The following is a 16,743-nucleotide window of genomic DNA, read 5'->3' on the forward strand; positions in this document are numbered from 1 at the left end:
CACGGTGGCGCCGGGGAGAAACGCGCGCTGCCCTGACCCGGCGCCCCCCCGCCGGCTGCGCGGAATGGTACGGACCGGCCGGAGTTAAAGCCCGGGAGGCTGCGCGTCCCGCGGCGGCGGCGGCGACGTTGGCGGCGACGATGGGGTTGCGTGCGGGAGGAACGCTGGGCAGGGCCGGCGCGGGTCGGGGGGCGCCCGAGGGGCCCGGGCCGAGCGGCGGCGCGCAGGGCGGCAGCATCCACTCGGGCTGCATCTCCGCGGTGCACAACGTGCCACTGAGCGTGCTCATCCGGCCGCTGCCGTCCGTGCTGGACCACGCCAAGGTGCAGAGCCTCGTGGACACGATCCGGGTGAGGCCCCGGGGAGGCCGGCCAGCCGGAGGGAGGGCTCTGGAGGAGGGAGGTCGCCGCGATAGACCCGGCCTCAGCCGGAGCTTAGCATCTGCTGTGTGACCTTGAGCAAGTGGTTGGGCCTCTCTGTACCTCTGTTTCCTCACTTGAGCAAGGAGGAAATTGGATGAGATAATTAAAGTAGTGATGATAACGCTTATAACGCTAGTGCTTGCAGTGGCCCAGGAGCTGCAGGAAGTCCCTTAATGTCCTGTGCCAACCCTATGAGGTAGATAGTGTCTCTTTTGCAGACGAGAAACTGAGGCAAGGGAAGATTTCAGCGGCTTGACCAAGATCAGGTGCTTTAAAAGTGGCACAGCTGGAAGTCACACCCAGGCAGCTGGGCCCCACTGCCCAGAGATTAGCCATGGGGTCTCATGGCCATGACAGTCAGTGACAGTGGGACTCGATGTGTCGTGTCTGCTGGGAGGGCCTTGTCTGAATGGGAAGTGAGGGAGGTCAAGGGTCAGCTCCACCACTGAGGGAGGGTGTTCGAGAATGCTGGAGTGATTCTGGCAGGAACTTGGGTGGGGGGGGCACTGCAGGAACAGGTGTCAGGTTAGGCCTGTGTGACATTGCGTCCCCTTCCCCGTGACGCTCAGAAGGTGACCACATGAGATCCCTAAGCCTCACCCAGCACCACCACAGCCACCCCTTTCAGTCCTAGTGTTTACACTACTGCCCTCACTGCCTGGAGCCACCTCCCCAGACAAAGACAAGGCCTGCTCCCCTGCCTGCTTCAGCCCTCGGCCTCCTTGATCACCCTTAGTCAGGGTCCCTGACCTCTCTAGCTCTCCCTTTAGCCGGAGATGTGTTTCAGGATACCACTTATGTCCCCCAGAAATTATATTATACATTGATTTGTGTTGCATTTTATATTCTGTCTTCCCGACCTCATATGAGCTCCACAAGGGTGAGGACCTGGTCCCACAGCAGTAGCACAGCACCTGGCTATCTGAGATGGGAAGGGATCTGCCATGCACGCCCTGTCCACCACTAGGTTTTTTCTCCTGTTGAGATAGGAGAGATATCTCTTCTATCTCTTCTTTGTTGTTTCTGACTCTTCCTTGGTCTTCCTGTCTCAATATCAAGCTCTTCCCTGACCATCCCTACCAGGTTAGGGGCTTCTGTGGGCCTGCAGCCACCTGTGTGCCCACCAGCATAACTCCCATTGTTTTTTGTGATTTGGGTTTTTGTTTTTTTTTTTTTAATGTCTTGCTCTGTCACCCAGGCTAGAGTAGAGGAGTGGTGCAATCTCAGCTCACTGCAACCTCCACCTCCCGGATTCAAGCAGTTCTCCTGCCTCAGCCTCTGGAGTAGCTGGGATTACAGGCGTCTGCCACCACGCCCGGCTAATTTTTGTATTTTTAGTAGAGATGGGGTTTCCCCATATTGGCCCAGCTGGTCTCGAACCCCAGACCTCAAGCGATTTGCTGGCCTTGGCCTCCCAAAGTGCTGCGATTATAGCCCACTGTCTTTTAACGTCCTGTTGAGACACCTGCCTTCCATGCTAGAACCGTGTGCTCTGATGGCCGGAACGAGCTCTGCCTTTGCTTACTAACACACCTGTACTGGTTTTCTGGGGCCACTGTAAGTTACCACAAAGTTGATGGCTTAAAACAACACAGATTTATTTATGGTCAGGAGTCCAAAGTGGGTCTTACTGTGCTAAAATCAAGCAGGGCTGCACTGCTTTCTTTTTTTTTTTTTTTTTTTGAGATGGAGTTTCGCTCTTGTTACCCAGGCTGGAGTGCAATGGCGCGATCTCGGCTCACCGCAACCTCTGCCTCCTGGGTTCAGGCAATTCTCCTGCCTCAGCCTCCTGAGTAGCTGGGATTACAGGCACGCACTACCATGCCCAGCTAATGTTTTGTATTTTTAGTAGAGACGGGGTTTCACTATGTTGACCAGGATGGTCTCGATCTCTTGACCTTGTGATCCACCCGCCTCGGCCTCCCAAAGTGCTGGGATTACAGGCGTGAGCCACCGCACCCAGCCCTGGCTGCACTGCTTTCTGTAGGCTCCAGGGGAGAATACATTTCCTCAGCCTTCACAGCTTCCAGACGCTACCCACACTGCTTGGCCCATGGCCTTTTCTTCCGTCTTCAAAGCCAGCAACATCAGGCCAAGGCCTTCTCACATCGCATCACTCTGACCTCCTCTTCCAGTTTTAAGGACCCTGATAATGACATTTGACTCATCTAGATGACCTTGGATCATCTCCCCATCTCACAACCCTTCCCTCAATTCCATCTGCCAAGTCCTTTCTCCCATGTAAGGTAACACATGCACAAGGATTCGGACCTGGACATCTTTGGGAGCCATCATTCTGACCAACTGCCATCATGCCTCCAGTACCCAGCACAAGGCCTGCCTGGCACGGCTGCCCCTCCTTAGAGCTTCACTAACACCCCATAGGCATCAGCTCACTGACTCTTCATCAGCAGCCCTCTAGATGTCTTATTCCCAGTTTACAGGCAAGGAATGGTGTTCAGAGGGCTGGGTACCCCAGCTGCTGTGGAGAGGAGCTGAGATCCAGAGTCAGGTGTGCCGGGTTCCAGAGCTCAGGCTTGCAACTGCTGTGCCTTACTGCTGAATAATCATTTGTGGAATCATGAGAGAGAACCTGTGGGCCAGCGGCAGGAGGCCTTTCAGGCAGCCAACACTTAATGGGGTCTCCCCAGACTGCTCCACCCTGCACCCGTCCTGCCCCAGCTTTGCCCTACTTAGAGGATGACCCACTCTCCACCTGGCTGCACGGGCCCCTAGCAGGAAGTCAAATTAGATTCTTCTCTTTCTCTGGCCCTTGGATGTACCCCTTCTGCAAGATCCCTCAGATCTGCCCCCTAAGTGTGTCCCAAACCTCTCCTTGTCCCCAACCTCTCCTTGTCCCCACCACACCATCATCCAGACCAGCGTCTTCTGCTGAATACCCGCAGAGGCCGCCTTGTGCCCTTGTCCAGCCTGCCAAGGCTGTTCTCCTGTGTCAGCCTTCTAGAATGTGCATCAGATCATGTCACCCTCGCCTGCTGCGAACACTCCAGGGCCCACCCACTGCTCTTAAAAGCAGACCTGCACCATCTGGCTCCTGCTGGCCTTTCTGACCACTGCTTGAGCCCTGGAGTCCGCTGTAGTCACGCTGGCCTCCTTGCCATGCCTCCTACACAGTGAACGTGCTGTGGCCTCAGGCACTTTGCATTTGCTGTTTCCTCTTCGTGGAATGTTCTTCCCTCAGGTCATACACAGCATACGTTACTGAGCGCTTTCTGGATGCCAAGCATGGTTTGAAGTGCTTTATATATATTAGCTCATTTAACCCAAAAGCTCTATGGGATGGATCTGTTATCTCCATCCCATTTGACAGAGGGGGCAACTGAGGCACAAAAAGGTTAATTGCCCAAGATCACATAGTTGTTAAGTAGCAGAGCTAGATTTGAACCCAGGCAGTCAGACTCTTCATTGAACTACTCCACTTCTCTATCTTTCTATCTGTTGTGGTTTTTTTTTTTTTTTTTTCCTTAAATGGGGTCTCACTCTGGGTCGCCCAGGCTGGAGTGCAGTGGTGCAATCTCAGTTCACTGCAACCTCTGCCTCCCAGGTTCAAGTGACTCTCCTGCCTCAGCCTCCTAGATAACTGTGATAGCATGCATGCACAACCACGCCCAGCTAATTTTTGTATTTTTAGTAAAGATAGGGTTTTGCCGTTTTGACCAGGCTGGTCTCGAACTTCTGACCTCTAGTGATCCGCCTGCCTTGGCCTTCAAAAGTGCTGGGATTACAGGCGTGAGCCACCGCGCCTGGCCCCACCTCTCTATCTTTCCAAGTGCTCTGCTTCATTCTCACTTCAGAGAGGCCTCTTGGACCCCATCTCTGTCCTGTCGCCTGTGTTATTGTCATAGCATTTGTCACTCTAGTATTTAGTTCTTGTTCCACTTTCTTACTAGACTGGAGCCCCCCTGAAGGCAAGGCCTGATTCTGTCTCATTCCAGCTGTACCGTCTTCCCAGGGTCTGCGGGGCCGGGTGGATAGTGTGCATGTGGTATACTGATACATGTCTAACAACCCGGGGTCTGGGTGGGAGAAATCCTGATTTGTAGCATCTGTCCATTTCTCTGGTGTATACTCTCCCATGGCTCATTTTCAAGCTACAAGATGATGGCGACCAGCTCACAAAATTCCTGCTATTTAACAGCTGTCTCTCAGTCCAGTGTGAGCACCTTGTAAGGAGCTCAGCACAGGGGGAAAAAGTCTGCTTTGCAAACTCTCAAGCCTTGTACCCTGTCCATTGACTCTGTGCCCCTTCTCCCCAGGAGGACCCCGACAGCGTGCCCCCCATTGATGTCCTCTGGATCAAAGGGTCCCAGGGAGGTGACTACTTCTACTCCTTCGGCGGCTGCCACCGCTACGCAGCCTACCAGCAGCTGCAGCGAGAGACCATCCCTGCCAAGCTTGTCCAGTCCACTCTCTCGGACCTAAGGGTGTACCTGGGGGCATCCACACCAGACTTGCAGTAGCAGCCTCCCTGGCAACTGCTGCCACCTTCAAGAGCCCAGAAGACACACTTGGCCTCCAGCAGGCTGGGCCATGCAGAAGGGATAGCAGGGGTACACTGTCTTTGAACCTGGGGAGAGGGTCTGACTCTGGGCACCCTCTCGCCAGCTGCAAGGCCTTGGACTCATTGTACAGTGTTGGAGCCCCAGTTCCCACGTCTGTGACAATAGGATCATGGCCTTACCCTTGAAGCATTACTGAGAGGATGAAATGAGAACAGAAATGGGCTTGGACGCTGCCCGGCTCCAAATTCCCAAGGACAAGGACCCCTCTGCATTTTGCATATGTATAGACAAATATAAGACATATTATAGACATATTGAACCTCGTATGGACTGCATTCAGCTGCGAGGCAAGGGAAACCTTGGTTGCAGTGGTTTAAACAAGCAGAAGATGGATTTTCTACATAGCATGGATTCTGGAGATGGGTGGCCGACGGTTGGTTCGGCAGCTCCGTGATGATAAGGGCCCATCTTGGATCCTCTGCCTTGCTCTCATGGTCCCAAGATGGCTGCTGTATCCCCAAGAATCGTGTCTGGATTCAAGGAAGGAGGGGTGGAGGAAGAGGAAGGGCCAAACTAGCTGGACCTGTCACTTTTTTTTTTTTTTGGAGTTGGAGTCTCACTCTGTCACCCAGGCTGGAGTGCAGTGGCACAATCTCAGCTCACTACAACCTTCACCTCCCAGGTTCAAGCTATTCTCCCTCCTCAGCCTCCTGAGTAGTGGGATGACAGGCATGTGCCACCATCCCTGGCTAATTTTTTGTATTTTTAGTAGAGACAGGGTTTCACCATGTTAGCCAGGATGGTCTCAATTTCCTGACCTTGTAAACTGCCTGACTTGGCCTCCCAAAGTGCTGGGATTACAGGCATGAGCACCCAGCCGGACCTGTCACCTTCTATCAGAAAGTAAAACCTCGGTTAGACGCATGTTTCCTGCTCTCTCCTCCTGCGTATTTTCACTTAGATGCCCTTGGTTCGAGCCAGCTACCACTGCACCTCTAGCTGCAGAGAAAGCTGAAACAGCAGGGTACAGAACTGTCATGATTGAGTACACCAGTCATGTTCCATCTACGGAGACTGGCACACTGCCTCCTGCAATAAAACTGAGATCCCATTACCATGAGAGAAATGTGGATTTGTGTACCAGTTAGCTTCTGCTGTGTAACAAACCATCCCCAAACCCGGCAGCTAGAAACAAATCCTTTATTTGCCCACAATTCTGTGTGTTGGCAATTTGGGCTGGGCTCAGCTGGGCAGTTCTGCTGCTCCCACCTGCGGTCCCTCTAAGGTCAGCTGTTACCTCAACTGGGCCTGGATGATCTAGAATAGTCTTACTCACTTGCCTGGCAGGTGATAGGCTGTTGGCTGGAGTTGCTTGGTTCTCCTCCATGTGGCCTCTCCAGCAGGCTAGCTCAGGCTTATTCACATGATGGCTTCAAGGTTCCAAGGGAGTGAGAGTAGAAGCTGAAAGACTTCTTGGGTTCTTGGCCTGGAAGCAGGACTAGGACAATGTCACTTCTGCTAAGATCTTTTGGTCAGAGCAAATCACAGTGCTTTGCCCAGATTCAATGGAAGAGAAACAGACTTCATGTCTTGATGAGTGGAACCACAAGGAGCTTGTGGCCATTTTTCACCTATCACAAATAATTTTGGATGGGCAAATAAAAGTATTTCCCTATTCTCCCTTTTACTCTCTCTCTCTCTCTGTCTCATGGGGCCTCGCTGCCAAGTCTGAAGGCACTAAGACATTGTCCCTCAGGGTCTAGGGGAAGAGGTGTTGGGGCAGGAAGTGAGTCTTTCCAAAGGCTGGACCCCTCTGTAGTAGGGGTACTTCCTTGTCTGCACTGGGGTTAGGCCAGCTAGGACATTCCAGAGGGGGCTTCTGAAAACCAAGAGTCTCCGGGGAAAGGGAACAGAGTAAGGCAGACCTTGTTCTCACTGCCCTCTAAGGGAACTTGGTCACTTGGCACTTTTAAGCCTCAGTTTCCCCAGTTCAATAATAAGGACGACAGCTTTTCTCACCCACTCTCTTTCCCGGGGAAGGATGACTGAGGTGAGCAGTAACAGAACTGAAAAGGAGACCGTCCTCAATGCAGTGTGGTATTCTGGACTGGATCCTGGAACAAAAACAACATCAGTGGGAAAATTGGAAATTTGGAGAAAGTCTGAATTTTAGTTAATATTCCAATTTCAGTCTCTTGGTTTTGAGAAATGTAGCATGGTGAAGTAAGATGCGGACCTTGGGCTATGCTGGGTGAAGGGTATACAGGAACTGTTTGTACTGTCTCTGCAACTTTTCTGTAAATCTAATATTCCAAAATAAAAGTTTAATTTAAAAAAAGGGGGGGTACAATTGCTTTAGACCAACAGTTCAGGGTCTCAAGCTTGTTCGCTAAATCCCAGATTGCTGGGCTCTACGCCACTTTCTCTTCTTTTCTTTTTTTGGGACAGGATCATGCCCTGTCACCCAGGCTGGAGTGCAGTGGCACAATCGTGGCTCACTGCAGCCTCGACCTCCCGGGCTTAAGGGATCCTCCCACCTCAACCTCCTGAGTAGCTGAGACTACAGGTGTGCTACCATGCCCTTCTAAGTTTTTTTTGTAGAGACAAGGTTTCACCATATTCTCTGGACTGGTCTTAAATTCCTGGGCACAAGTGATTCTCCTTCGTCAGCCTTCCAAAGTGCTGGGATTATAGGTGTGGCCACCATACCCGGTCCCCAGAGTTTCTGATTCAGGAGATCTGGGACAGGGCCTGATAATTTGCTTTGCTAACAAGTTCCCAGATGATGCTGATGCTGCTGTTCAGGGAGCACATGCTAAGAGCGGCTTATTTAGACTGCGTCAGTTATTCTCAAATATGGTGACCTCCCTCCACTTCCATCCCCAGTGGAATGAGTCTACTCATTCCCCCCAGCTTGTCTACTCATTAACTGTGTGGCCTTGGCCAGTTCTGTCCCTTCCCTGGGGACTTCCTCCAGGTTGTCAAATGGATTGTGTTCCCCTAAGGTTTGTAGCAAGGGTGAGATGCCACTGTCTTCTGGGAGTAAACTCCTATGCCCGCTGGACTGGAATAAGAGTGAAGATGGTCGGCCTCTCCTGAGTCAATCTTTCCTTCTTGCAGAGAAGACCCGACCGTGCAGTGCTAAGGGCCCTGCCAGGCACTGGGAAGGAGATGCAGAACAGATTCGCAGTTGGGGGGATTGGTTGGTTATTTAGGAAAGAGAAGCTGGGTTTTAAAGGGTGTAACCTGTTGGTCGCTGAGAGTTGCGTTTCCCTCTTACAGCAGCAGGTGGCGCTGCTCTCCTGCCCCCACTCCCCACGGCAGGGCTGGCCTGCAGAGCAACCGCTGTGCAAAGGGGCTGGATGCAGGCAACGTGCTGAGAGGCTGATCAGTTACCCCGGGTTCAGCTCGGAGTCTGGAGTTCAGGTTCTGCTTACCTCCTCTTGTTCTGGGACCTTGCACACGTCTGCCCACCCCTGTCTATACTTGGGGTGCTGGGCCAGAGAATCTCAGGCTCAGCAATGGAGGTACCTCCTCCAAGAAGCTTCTGGGCTTCTACTGGCTGGGCTACCATGACCCTACACTGTCCCTCCCGAGGCAACCTGTGCCCCCAGGAAACTGGCCCCAGTGAAAGGGAGTATGTCCTCCACTGACCCGGAACCCACCTACTTCACCGTGGTAAATTTAAATTTCTTTTTTTTTTTTTTTTTAAATTTCACAATATTTTGTTCTTGTTGTTGTTGTTGTTGTTGTCGTCGTCGTCGTTGTTTTAGTAGAGACGGGGTTTCACCATGTTGGCCAGGCTGCTCTCGAACTCTTGGCCTCAGATGATCCATCTGCCTCGACCTCCCAAAGTGCTGGGATTACAGGCGTGAGCCACCACGCCCAGCCATTTCACAAGTTTTGTGTAAGTACATTTACCTTTTAAAATTCATTTGTTTGTCTGAAACAGAGTCTTGCTCTGTTGCCAAAGCTGGCGTGCAGTGTCCTGATCGTAGCTCACTGCAACCTCAAACTTCTGGCCTCAAGCCATCCTCCTGCCTCAGCCTACTGAGTAGCTAGGACTACAGGCTCTCTTTGACCATGCCCAGCTTTTTTTTTTTTTTTTTTTAATATTTATGGAGACCAGGTCTTCCTCTGTTGCCTAGGCTGGTTGGTTTCGAACTCCTGGCCTCAAGCGATCCTCTGACCTTGGCCTCCCAAAGTGTTGGTATTACAGGCATGAACCACCACATCCAGCCATATTTACCTTTTAAACATTAAAATATTAAAATGTTAAATAATTAAATATTAGAAATTTAAAATATTAGAGGCAAGTGAAAGCCCACTGCAAGTCCTAGTCCTGGTTATTCCTCTGTCCCCTCAGGACAGTTACCTTCATGAATTTGGCATCTACCCTTCGAGACTCATATCTAACTTGATAATGATGTATATGTGTTTAAGTGAAGACTGTTTTCTTTTTTGCATTGTTTTGCGGATTGCTTTTCTCCCTCGGCTCTGTGCCCCAGCTGTCCATCCCATTTGTTTGTGTGCTTTTCTCCCAGTCTTCCTCATTCTGCTCCGTGCCCAGATGTCACTTCTTCAGGGACCTCCCCAATCATAGTGTCTAAAACAGCCCCCTCCCCCATCATCTAACCTTTTATCCAGTTTTATTTTCTTTATGGCATCTATCACACTTTCTCAAATTTTCTTCTGTGTCTGTTTGTGTGCTTGTTTTAAGACAGGATCTTGCTCTATTGCCCAGGCTGGAGTATGCAGTAGCACCATTGTGGCTCACTGTAGCCTCCGACTCCTGGGCTCAAGCAATTCTCCCACTCAGCCTCCTGAGTAGCTGGTGTGCGCCACCATGCCCAGCTAATTTTTTTATTATTCTTTTGTAGAGATGGGGTCTCCCAGTGTTGATCAGGGTGATTTTCAACTCCTGGCCTCAAGTGATCCTCCCATCTCAAGCTCCCAAAGTGCTGGGATTACAGGTGTGAGCCATCTCTCCTGGCCAAATGTACATTCTTAAGGCAAGACCTAATCTGTCTTGTTAATCACTGTAGGCTCAGTGCCAAGAACAGTGCCTAAAAGATAGTAGTTTTCAATAAATATCTGTCAAATGAATAAATTCTGGGTATGTCTAGCTCATTCTTTTTCACTGCTGCATGGTGTTCCAGGGTATGAATGTAGCCGTTTGTTAGTCATGCTGCTGTTCATGGACGTGTGAGGCTTACACTTATTTGCTGCTGTGAATGCCCCCCACCATCACTCTTTGCTCTTTCAACTGTGAACCCAGGAGTGGAGCTGCCTGGCTGATGCATATGCCGGTTTCCATCTTCTAAGACCCTGGCAAATTGCTCTCCAAAATGGCTGTTCCAAGTGCCACCACCTCCAGTGGAGTTTGGGAGCCCATTGCCTCCCCTGGACTCCAACCAGTACTTCTTCTTTTATTTTTTTATTTTTTATTTTTTATTTATTTTTCGAGTCAGAGTTTTGCTCTTGTCGCCAAGTCTGGAGTGCAGTGGTGCGATCTCTGCTTACCGAGACCTCCGCCTACCGGGTTCAAGCGATTCTCCTGCCTCAGCCTCCCGAGTAGCTGAGATTACAGGCATGCATCACCATGCCTGGATAATTTTTTTTGTATTTTTAGTAGAGACGGAGTTTCTCCATGTTGGTCAGGCTGGTCTTGAACTCCCGGTCTCAGGTGATCCTCCCACCTCAGCCTCCCAAAGTGCTGGGATTACAGGCATGAGCCACTGTGCCTGGCTCCAACCAGTACTTCTTAGCCTTTTTGGGAGATCATGAACGTGGTTGAGAACACAAGAAAGCCAAAAATACTCGCACACATTTTGGGCAGTTTCTGGGCCTCCCTGTACTTGATGGTCTCCTTCCCCAGGGGGCGCTTCACCCCTGCTGAGCCCCACTAGGCAACCAGATTGGGGGGCATCCTCAGAGGGAGGCTCTAGCGCAAGGACAGGGTCCACGTGTTTAGAAACCTAGTTTTCTCATGGATGGGAACTCTGAGGCACAGGCAGGTGGCAGTGTGAATGAATGAATGAGTGAATTGATGAATGAAGGGGCTGTAGTTTTGTAGGGGGCAGAGGAGAGACTTCAGACCCTGATACCTCCAATCAGGAAAAACAAAAAACAAAAAAAAAACCCACCTATCTGGGTCACTCCAGTCCCGCCCTACCCGGACCAGAGGGCACCAAGGAGACGGGCTCCAGTGCGTTCCTGGGCTCGGACTTGGGCCGCTGCACCTATCAGCCCTGGAGAAGGCAGACCAAGCCTGGCACCCAGGGTCAAAGCAGGGAATCGGGGGAGGCCCTGACTTCCCCAGGTGAAACATCCATGCCCGCCTCGCACACAGGTGTGCGCTATGGGCTACAAAGCATATTTGCGTCCAGCCCCTGCCTTAGCACTTCCGTGGTGCGGGAGGTAGAGACTGCGCGTTAGGAGAAGGCTGTCATTCTCCGTCGTCATTATCATCACCATCATTGTAGCTCGCATACTTTGATTCTCACAGTAGCCCCCAGAGGTGGACAGGACAGAAATGATCTTCCCTGTTGGACAGACGGGTAAACTGAGGCCTAAAGCAGCACAGCGACCTGCTGCCGAGCCCCCAGCGAGCGTGGCCTCCTTAACCGGCCCCCCACCCGCACCCCCGCCGGCCCAGGCGCGCCGCCCTCCCTCGCAGCCCCTTCCCCGGGCCTGACCCCCGGCTCTGCCTGACAGATGACCTCAGCTGCCGCCAATCCATTGGTTCCAGCTCCCGGGGGGGAGCGCAGAACAAAGCGCGCTTTGTGGCCGGGCGGTCCCTTCACCCGGCGCGTCCGCCGCCGGGACCCCCTCCGGAACTCCAAGCGACGCCCCCCGTCCGACAGCCGTGTAATGTCTTCCAGGCCGCGCGGCCCCTTCCAGAGCCCGAGGGCCGCCCCTGCCTCCCCCAGGGGCCTCCCCGGGCCGCCCAGGGCTCTCCACCCCCACTGGGCCCTCCAGGCTCCCCAGAGAGAGGCTCTGCTGGCTGCGCCCCTGTCCCAGCCGTGGCAGCGCGAGGGCAGGGCCCAATGTCCGGCTTTGGGTGCCAGGCAGGAGCTGTCACCTGATGACCTTATCCTTTTACCCTCAGCGCCACCGTCTGCAGTGGAAAAATGCTATTATTGCTTGGGGGTGTTGTTACTATTGTTGTCGCTATCATTATTATTTTGTGGTTGTGAACAGGAGTCACTTTAGTTAACTTTTTTTTTGAAATAAGATCTTGCCGTGTGGCGCAGGCTGGAGTGCAGTGGTGCGGTCTCAGCTCACTGCAGCCTCCAACTCCCAGACTCAAATCATCCTCCTGCCTCAGCCTCCCGAGTAGCTGGGACCACAGGCGCATGCCACTGTGCCTGGGTAATTTTTTGGTTTTTGTAGAGACTGACAATGTCTTGTTATGTTACCCGGGCTAGTCCTGAACCCCTGGGCACAAGCGATCCTTCTGCCTCAGCCTCCCAAAGTGCTGGTGTGAGCCACTGCACCCCTCTGGGAATCACTTTAGATTCAGATAGATCTGGGTTTGAATTTGTCTGTGCTACTAACTAACTGTGAGACCTTGGGAAGTTAGTTCACCTGTCAGAACAAGAGTGGCCAACATTTATTGAGCACCTACTATATGCCAGACATGGCTCTGTGTTTAAAGGCTTTATTTGGCTCACTTAATCCTCAAGGTAACCCTAGGAGAGAGGATTTACTCTCCCCATTTTACAGAGGAGGGGACAGAGGCTCCAGCTGTCCTGGAGACAAATTCACCTCTCTGAGCTTCAGTTTCCTCGTCTGTAAAAGTAGACAAGCATAGACTCCCCCTTGAGAGTCATTCACTCTCAAGAGTCTTGCCTCTTTTCCAATGAGGTCATGGAGGCTGTGGGTAGGATGGCTCTGCCCCTAAGGCCCTTCATCCTTGGAGTACCCTCCATGAGAGGGCAGTTCCAGTCGGGCTTATCTGGGATGGAGGAATAGGAGGAGGGTCTGCCCCACAGCTGGAAACCTCTCTTCCAAGAGACAAGCTGGCTGCCCTGGCCTGCCCTTGAGGGTCAGGGGGTGGGACAGGCAGAAAGGAAAGCCATATCCAGAGAAGGGACTGAGGGGCCATATCAGGGCTGGGCAGGGCTGGGAGTGACTGCCCCCCACCCTTCACACACACCCTTGCACATTCATTCTGCAAATCAGGACCACTCCAGGCACTGACACCATCAGAGTACAAAACAGATGCAAACTTCTGTCCTCTTGAAGTCCACTCTGGGATACAGGCAGTGACACACACAAAATATGTATCAAAGGTAAAATAGGATATCTGGTAGTGATCTGTGCTCCGAGGGAAAAGCAGAGAGGGAGGAAGAATGAGCTTGGAAATACTCATCTAGGTAAAGTGGATGTGCCTCTCTGAGGAGGGGCATTGACCTGGACAATGAGAGGCAAAACGCCCTGTGGGTGTCAGAGGGATGTGTTCCAGGCAGAGGGAACAGCATATGCAAACATCCTGAGCTGGAAGTCTGCACAGAGAAGCAAAAGGAGGCCAGTGGGGTGGGAGAGAGGTGGGGCTGGACAGGTGGCGAGGCTGGAGAAGTGAGTACCATCAGCTTGGGAAGGGCCTCATAGGAAGGTGAGGACTTCAGCTTTTTCTCTGAGTGAGCTGGGAGCCATGTGAGGCTTTGAGCAGAGAAAGGACATGGTCTGGCCGGATGTGGTGGCTCATGCCTGTAAGCGCAGTGGTAAGGCTGGAGTGCAGGGGTACTATCACAGCTCAAGGCAGCCTTGACCTCCTGGACTCATGTGATCCTCCTGTCTCAGCCCCCTGAGTAGGTAGGACCACATGTATGTGCCATCACGTCCAGCTAATTTTTTTATTTTTGTTTTTGTAGAGATGGGGGGGGGAGGGGGTCTCACTATGTTGCCCAGGCTGGTCTTGAACTCCTGGCCTGCTGCAGAGTAGAGCAACAAGAGAAAGAAGGTGAAGGGAATGCTGCTGTCACTACAGCCCCAGGTGATGCTTGCTGGATTGCTCTCGGGTAGAAAGAGGTGATCCAAATCAGGACGTAACTTGAAGAAGGAGCTCTGGGATTTACCAGTGGATGGGACTGGATCTGGGGGAGGAGAGAGAGGATCCTAGTGACCACCAAATTTGGGAGTCCACCAGCCCTTTTCAAACCTCTGCAGGCCAGAGTGTGGACAGAGTCCTGGGGTCCCTGCAATGAATCCCTCTCTGCCACTGGTGCTCCAGAAAACTCAGCCAAGCACAGAATACAGTGGGGCCTCGGGTTCCCCAAGAGCACAGTGAAGAGCTGAGCTTAGAAACATGTTTCCCAAAGTCCCCTCAGTGGCCACCTGCACAATTTGGGCCATTTGGGACAGAAGGGTTTGCCGATACCTTCAGGGACCATTGCTCCTGAATTTATTTATTTATTTATTTATTTATTTATTTATTTATTTATTTTGAGACAGAGTTTCACTCTTATTGCCCAGGCTGGAGTGCAATGGTGTAATCTGGGCTCATTGCAACCTCCACCTCCCAGGTTCAAGTGATTCTCCTATCTCAGTGTCCCAAGTAGCTGGGATTACAGGCATGCACCATTACGCCCGGCTAATTTTGTATTTTTAGTAGAGACAAGGTTTATCCATGTTAGTCATGCTGGCCTCAAACCTTCAACGTCAAGTGATCTGCCCACCTCAGCCTCCCAAAGTTCTGGAGTTACAGGCATGAGCCACCTTGCCTGGCCTGCCCTTGAATTTCTAAATTCACTTGCTTTTGTTTTACTTTTTCAAAAATTAAGGAAACTTGAAATAGCCAGGTTAAATGGAAAATTTGGGCCAGACACAATGGCTCAATCCTGTAATCCCAGCACTTCGGGAGGCTGAGGCAGGTGGATCACCTGAGGTCAGGAGTTTGAGACCAGCCTGGCCAACATGGTGAAACCCCATCTCTACTAAAAATACAAAAATTAGCTGGGTTTGGTGATGAGCTTCTGTAATCCCAGCTACTCAGGAGGCTGAGGCAGGAGAATTGCTTGAACCCAGGAGATGGAGTTTTCAGTGAGCCAAGATTGTGCCATTGCCCTCCAGCCAGGAGTGAGCAAGACTCCATCTCAAAATAATAATAATAATATCGTGGCACAAATAAAGGTAGCTGTAAATATAAACAACATACATATAACCCTGTTATTAACTTCTTCCAGGTTGGGGGAGGTGGGGGGTGCTAGATATACACATCCGCACCAAACCTGACTCTCCTTGAAGGAATCAGGACTGGACGAGATTGAAAAAGGATTAATCTTGCTCTCTGCATGTCCTCACCCTTTTTCATTGTATTTAACAAACAGAAAGTACTTTTGACATGCCAGGCCCTGTTCTCCAATATAAAGTCATTTAATCCTCACAACAAGCCAATGAGATGGGAACAATTATGACCCCCGCTTTGCAGATGAGAAAACTGAGGCTCAAAGAGACAAGGTCCTTGCTTGGCCCACGGCCATCCAGCAGGGGCAAGGCAGAGCCAGGAGGCTGCCCAGGCAGGCCATCTCTGGAGGCTGCTCTGGAGACCATCACGTGATTGTCTCTTTTCTTTTAAAAAAAAAAAAAATTTTTTAAGGCAAGATCTGGCTGCGCCAGCTAGGCTGGAATGCAGTGGTACAATCACAGCTCACTGCAGCCTTCACCTCCTGGGCTCACATCATCCTCCTGCCTCAGCTCCCTGAGTAGCTAGGACCACAGGTGCATGTCATCGTGTCCAGCTAATTTTTTTATTTTTGTTTCTATTTTTATTTTTGTAGAGATGGGGGGTGGTCTCACTATGTTGCCCAGGCTGGTCTTGAACTCCTGACTTCAAGCAATTCTCCTGCCTCAGCCTCCCAAAGTGTTGGAGTTACAGATGTGAGCTACCATGCCCAGCCTGTTTTCTCTTAAAGCCATTTCAATATCAGTTTGGGAAGCATGGAACTATTGGAACTAGAAGGGTCTTCAATCTTAATTTAGGAAATATTCATGATCTACTGAAGTATGTCATATCATATCACCTCTTGCTCAAAAGTGCTTGGAGATCAAATTTAGGAAACAGTTCTAGGCTCTTCACCATCAATACCCAAAATGACCTGCCCTTCCCTTGCTTGTCCCTTCCCGCGAGGCTAGCCGCCTCCTGGTTTCCAATTGCTGTCTGACCCCAGGGCTCTCGCACTTGCTCTTGCCTCTATCTGGGATGCCCTTGCCCTTGTTCTTCTGGCTTTGTTGCATTTCTTCAGGTCCCAGCTCAAATATCACCTTCCTGGTGAGACACCCCTTGCCTCTCCACACCCTGTCTTGCTCTTCCCACGTCTCACTCTGCGTTTCCTTCATAGCATGTAATGACTGTGTTTGTGTGCCTGTGTGCTTGTTGTTTGTCCTGCCGCCCCACTGGGATAGAAGCTCTGTGCAAGCAGGACCTGGTGGGCAGAGCAGCCAAGCATCTGGGTAGAAAGGCCCAGAGAAGGGCAGCTGGGGAGGGCAGGTGTTTGGGCTGTCCCCAGAGAGGGGAGCCACGTGCCTGTGGGGGCCCAGAGAGCACGGGGTCTCCAGAAAGATAACATGAGAAAATATCTTTCACACACTCCTAGAGGTTTGGATGTGGAAAGGGCTGTGTCATAAGGTAGTGAGTTCCCCCGTTCTAGAAGGTATGCAAGTTTTGATAGGACAATCTCCCACTGTGTTGGGGCTGTGTAGAACAGATGAGATAGACATTCATTCACTTGCCCACTGACCCATTCATGCATTCACATTCTATCTCCTATCTATCCATTTATTCACTGACTACA

The 16,743-nt window shown here is 51.5% G+C and overlaps 1 protein-coding gene across 1 annotated transcript; it reads left to right on the top strand.

Moving 5' to 3' along the window:
* The first annotated feature begins 37 nt into the window (after positions 1–37).
* On the top strand, positions 38–6,059 carry SRXN1 (sulfiredoxin 1). Its single transcript, XM_010351832.3, has 2 exons — positions 38–350; positions 4,700–6,059. Exons 1-2 carry the CDS (start codon positions 141–143, stop codon positions 4,901–4,903), a joined length of 414 nt encoding a protein of 137 aa, XP_010350134.2. The 5' UTR covers positions 38–140; the 3' UTR covers positions 4,904–6,059.
* The last annotated feature ends 10,684 nt before the right edge of the window (positions 6,060–16,743 follow it).

This window comes from Saimiri boliviensis, chromosome 9 (assembly GCF_048565385.1).
Source record: "Saimiri boliviensis isolate mSaiBol1 chromosome 9, mSaiBol1.pri, whole genome shotgun sequence".
Lineage (NCBI taxonomy): Eukaryota > Metazoa > Chordata > Mammalia > Primates > Cebidae > Saimiri > Saimiri boliviensis.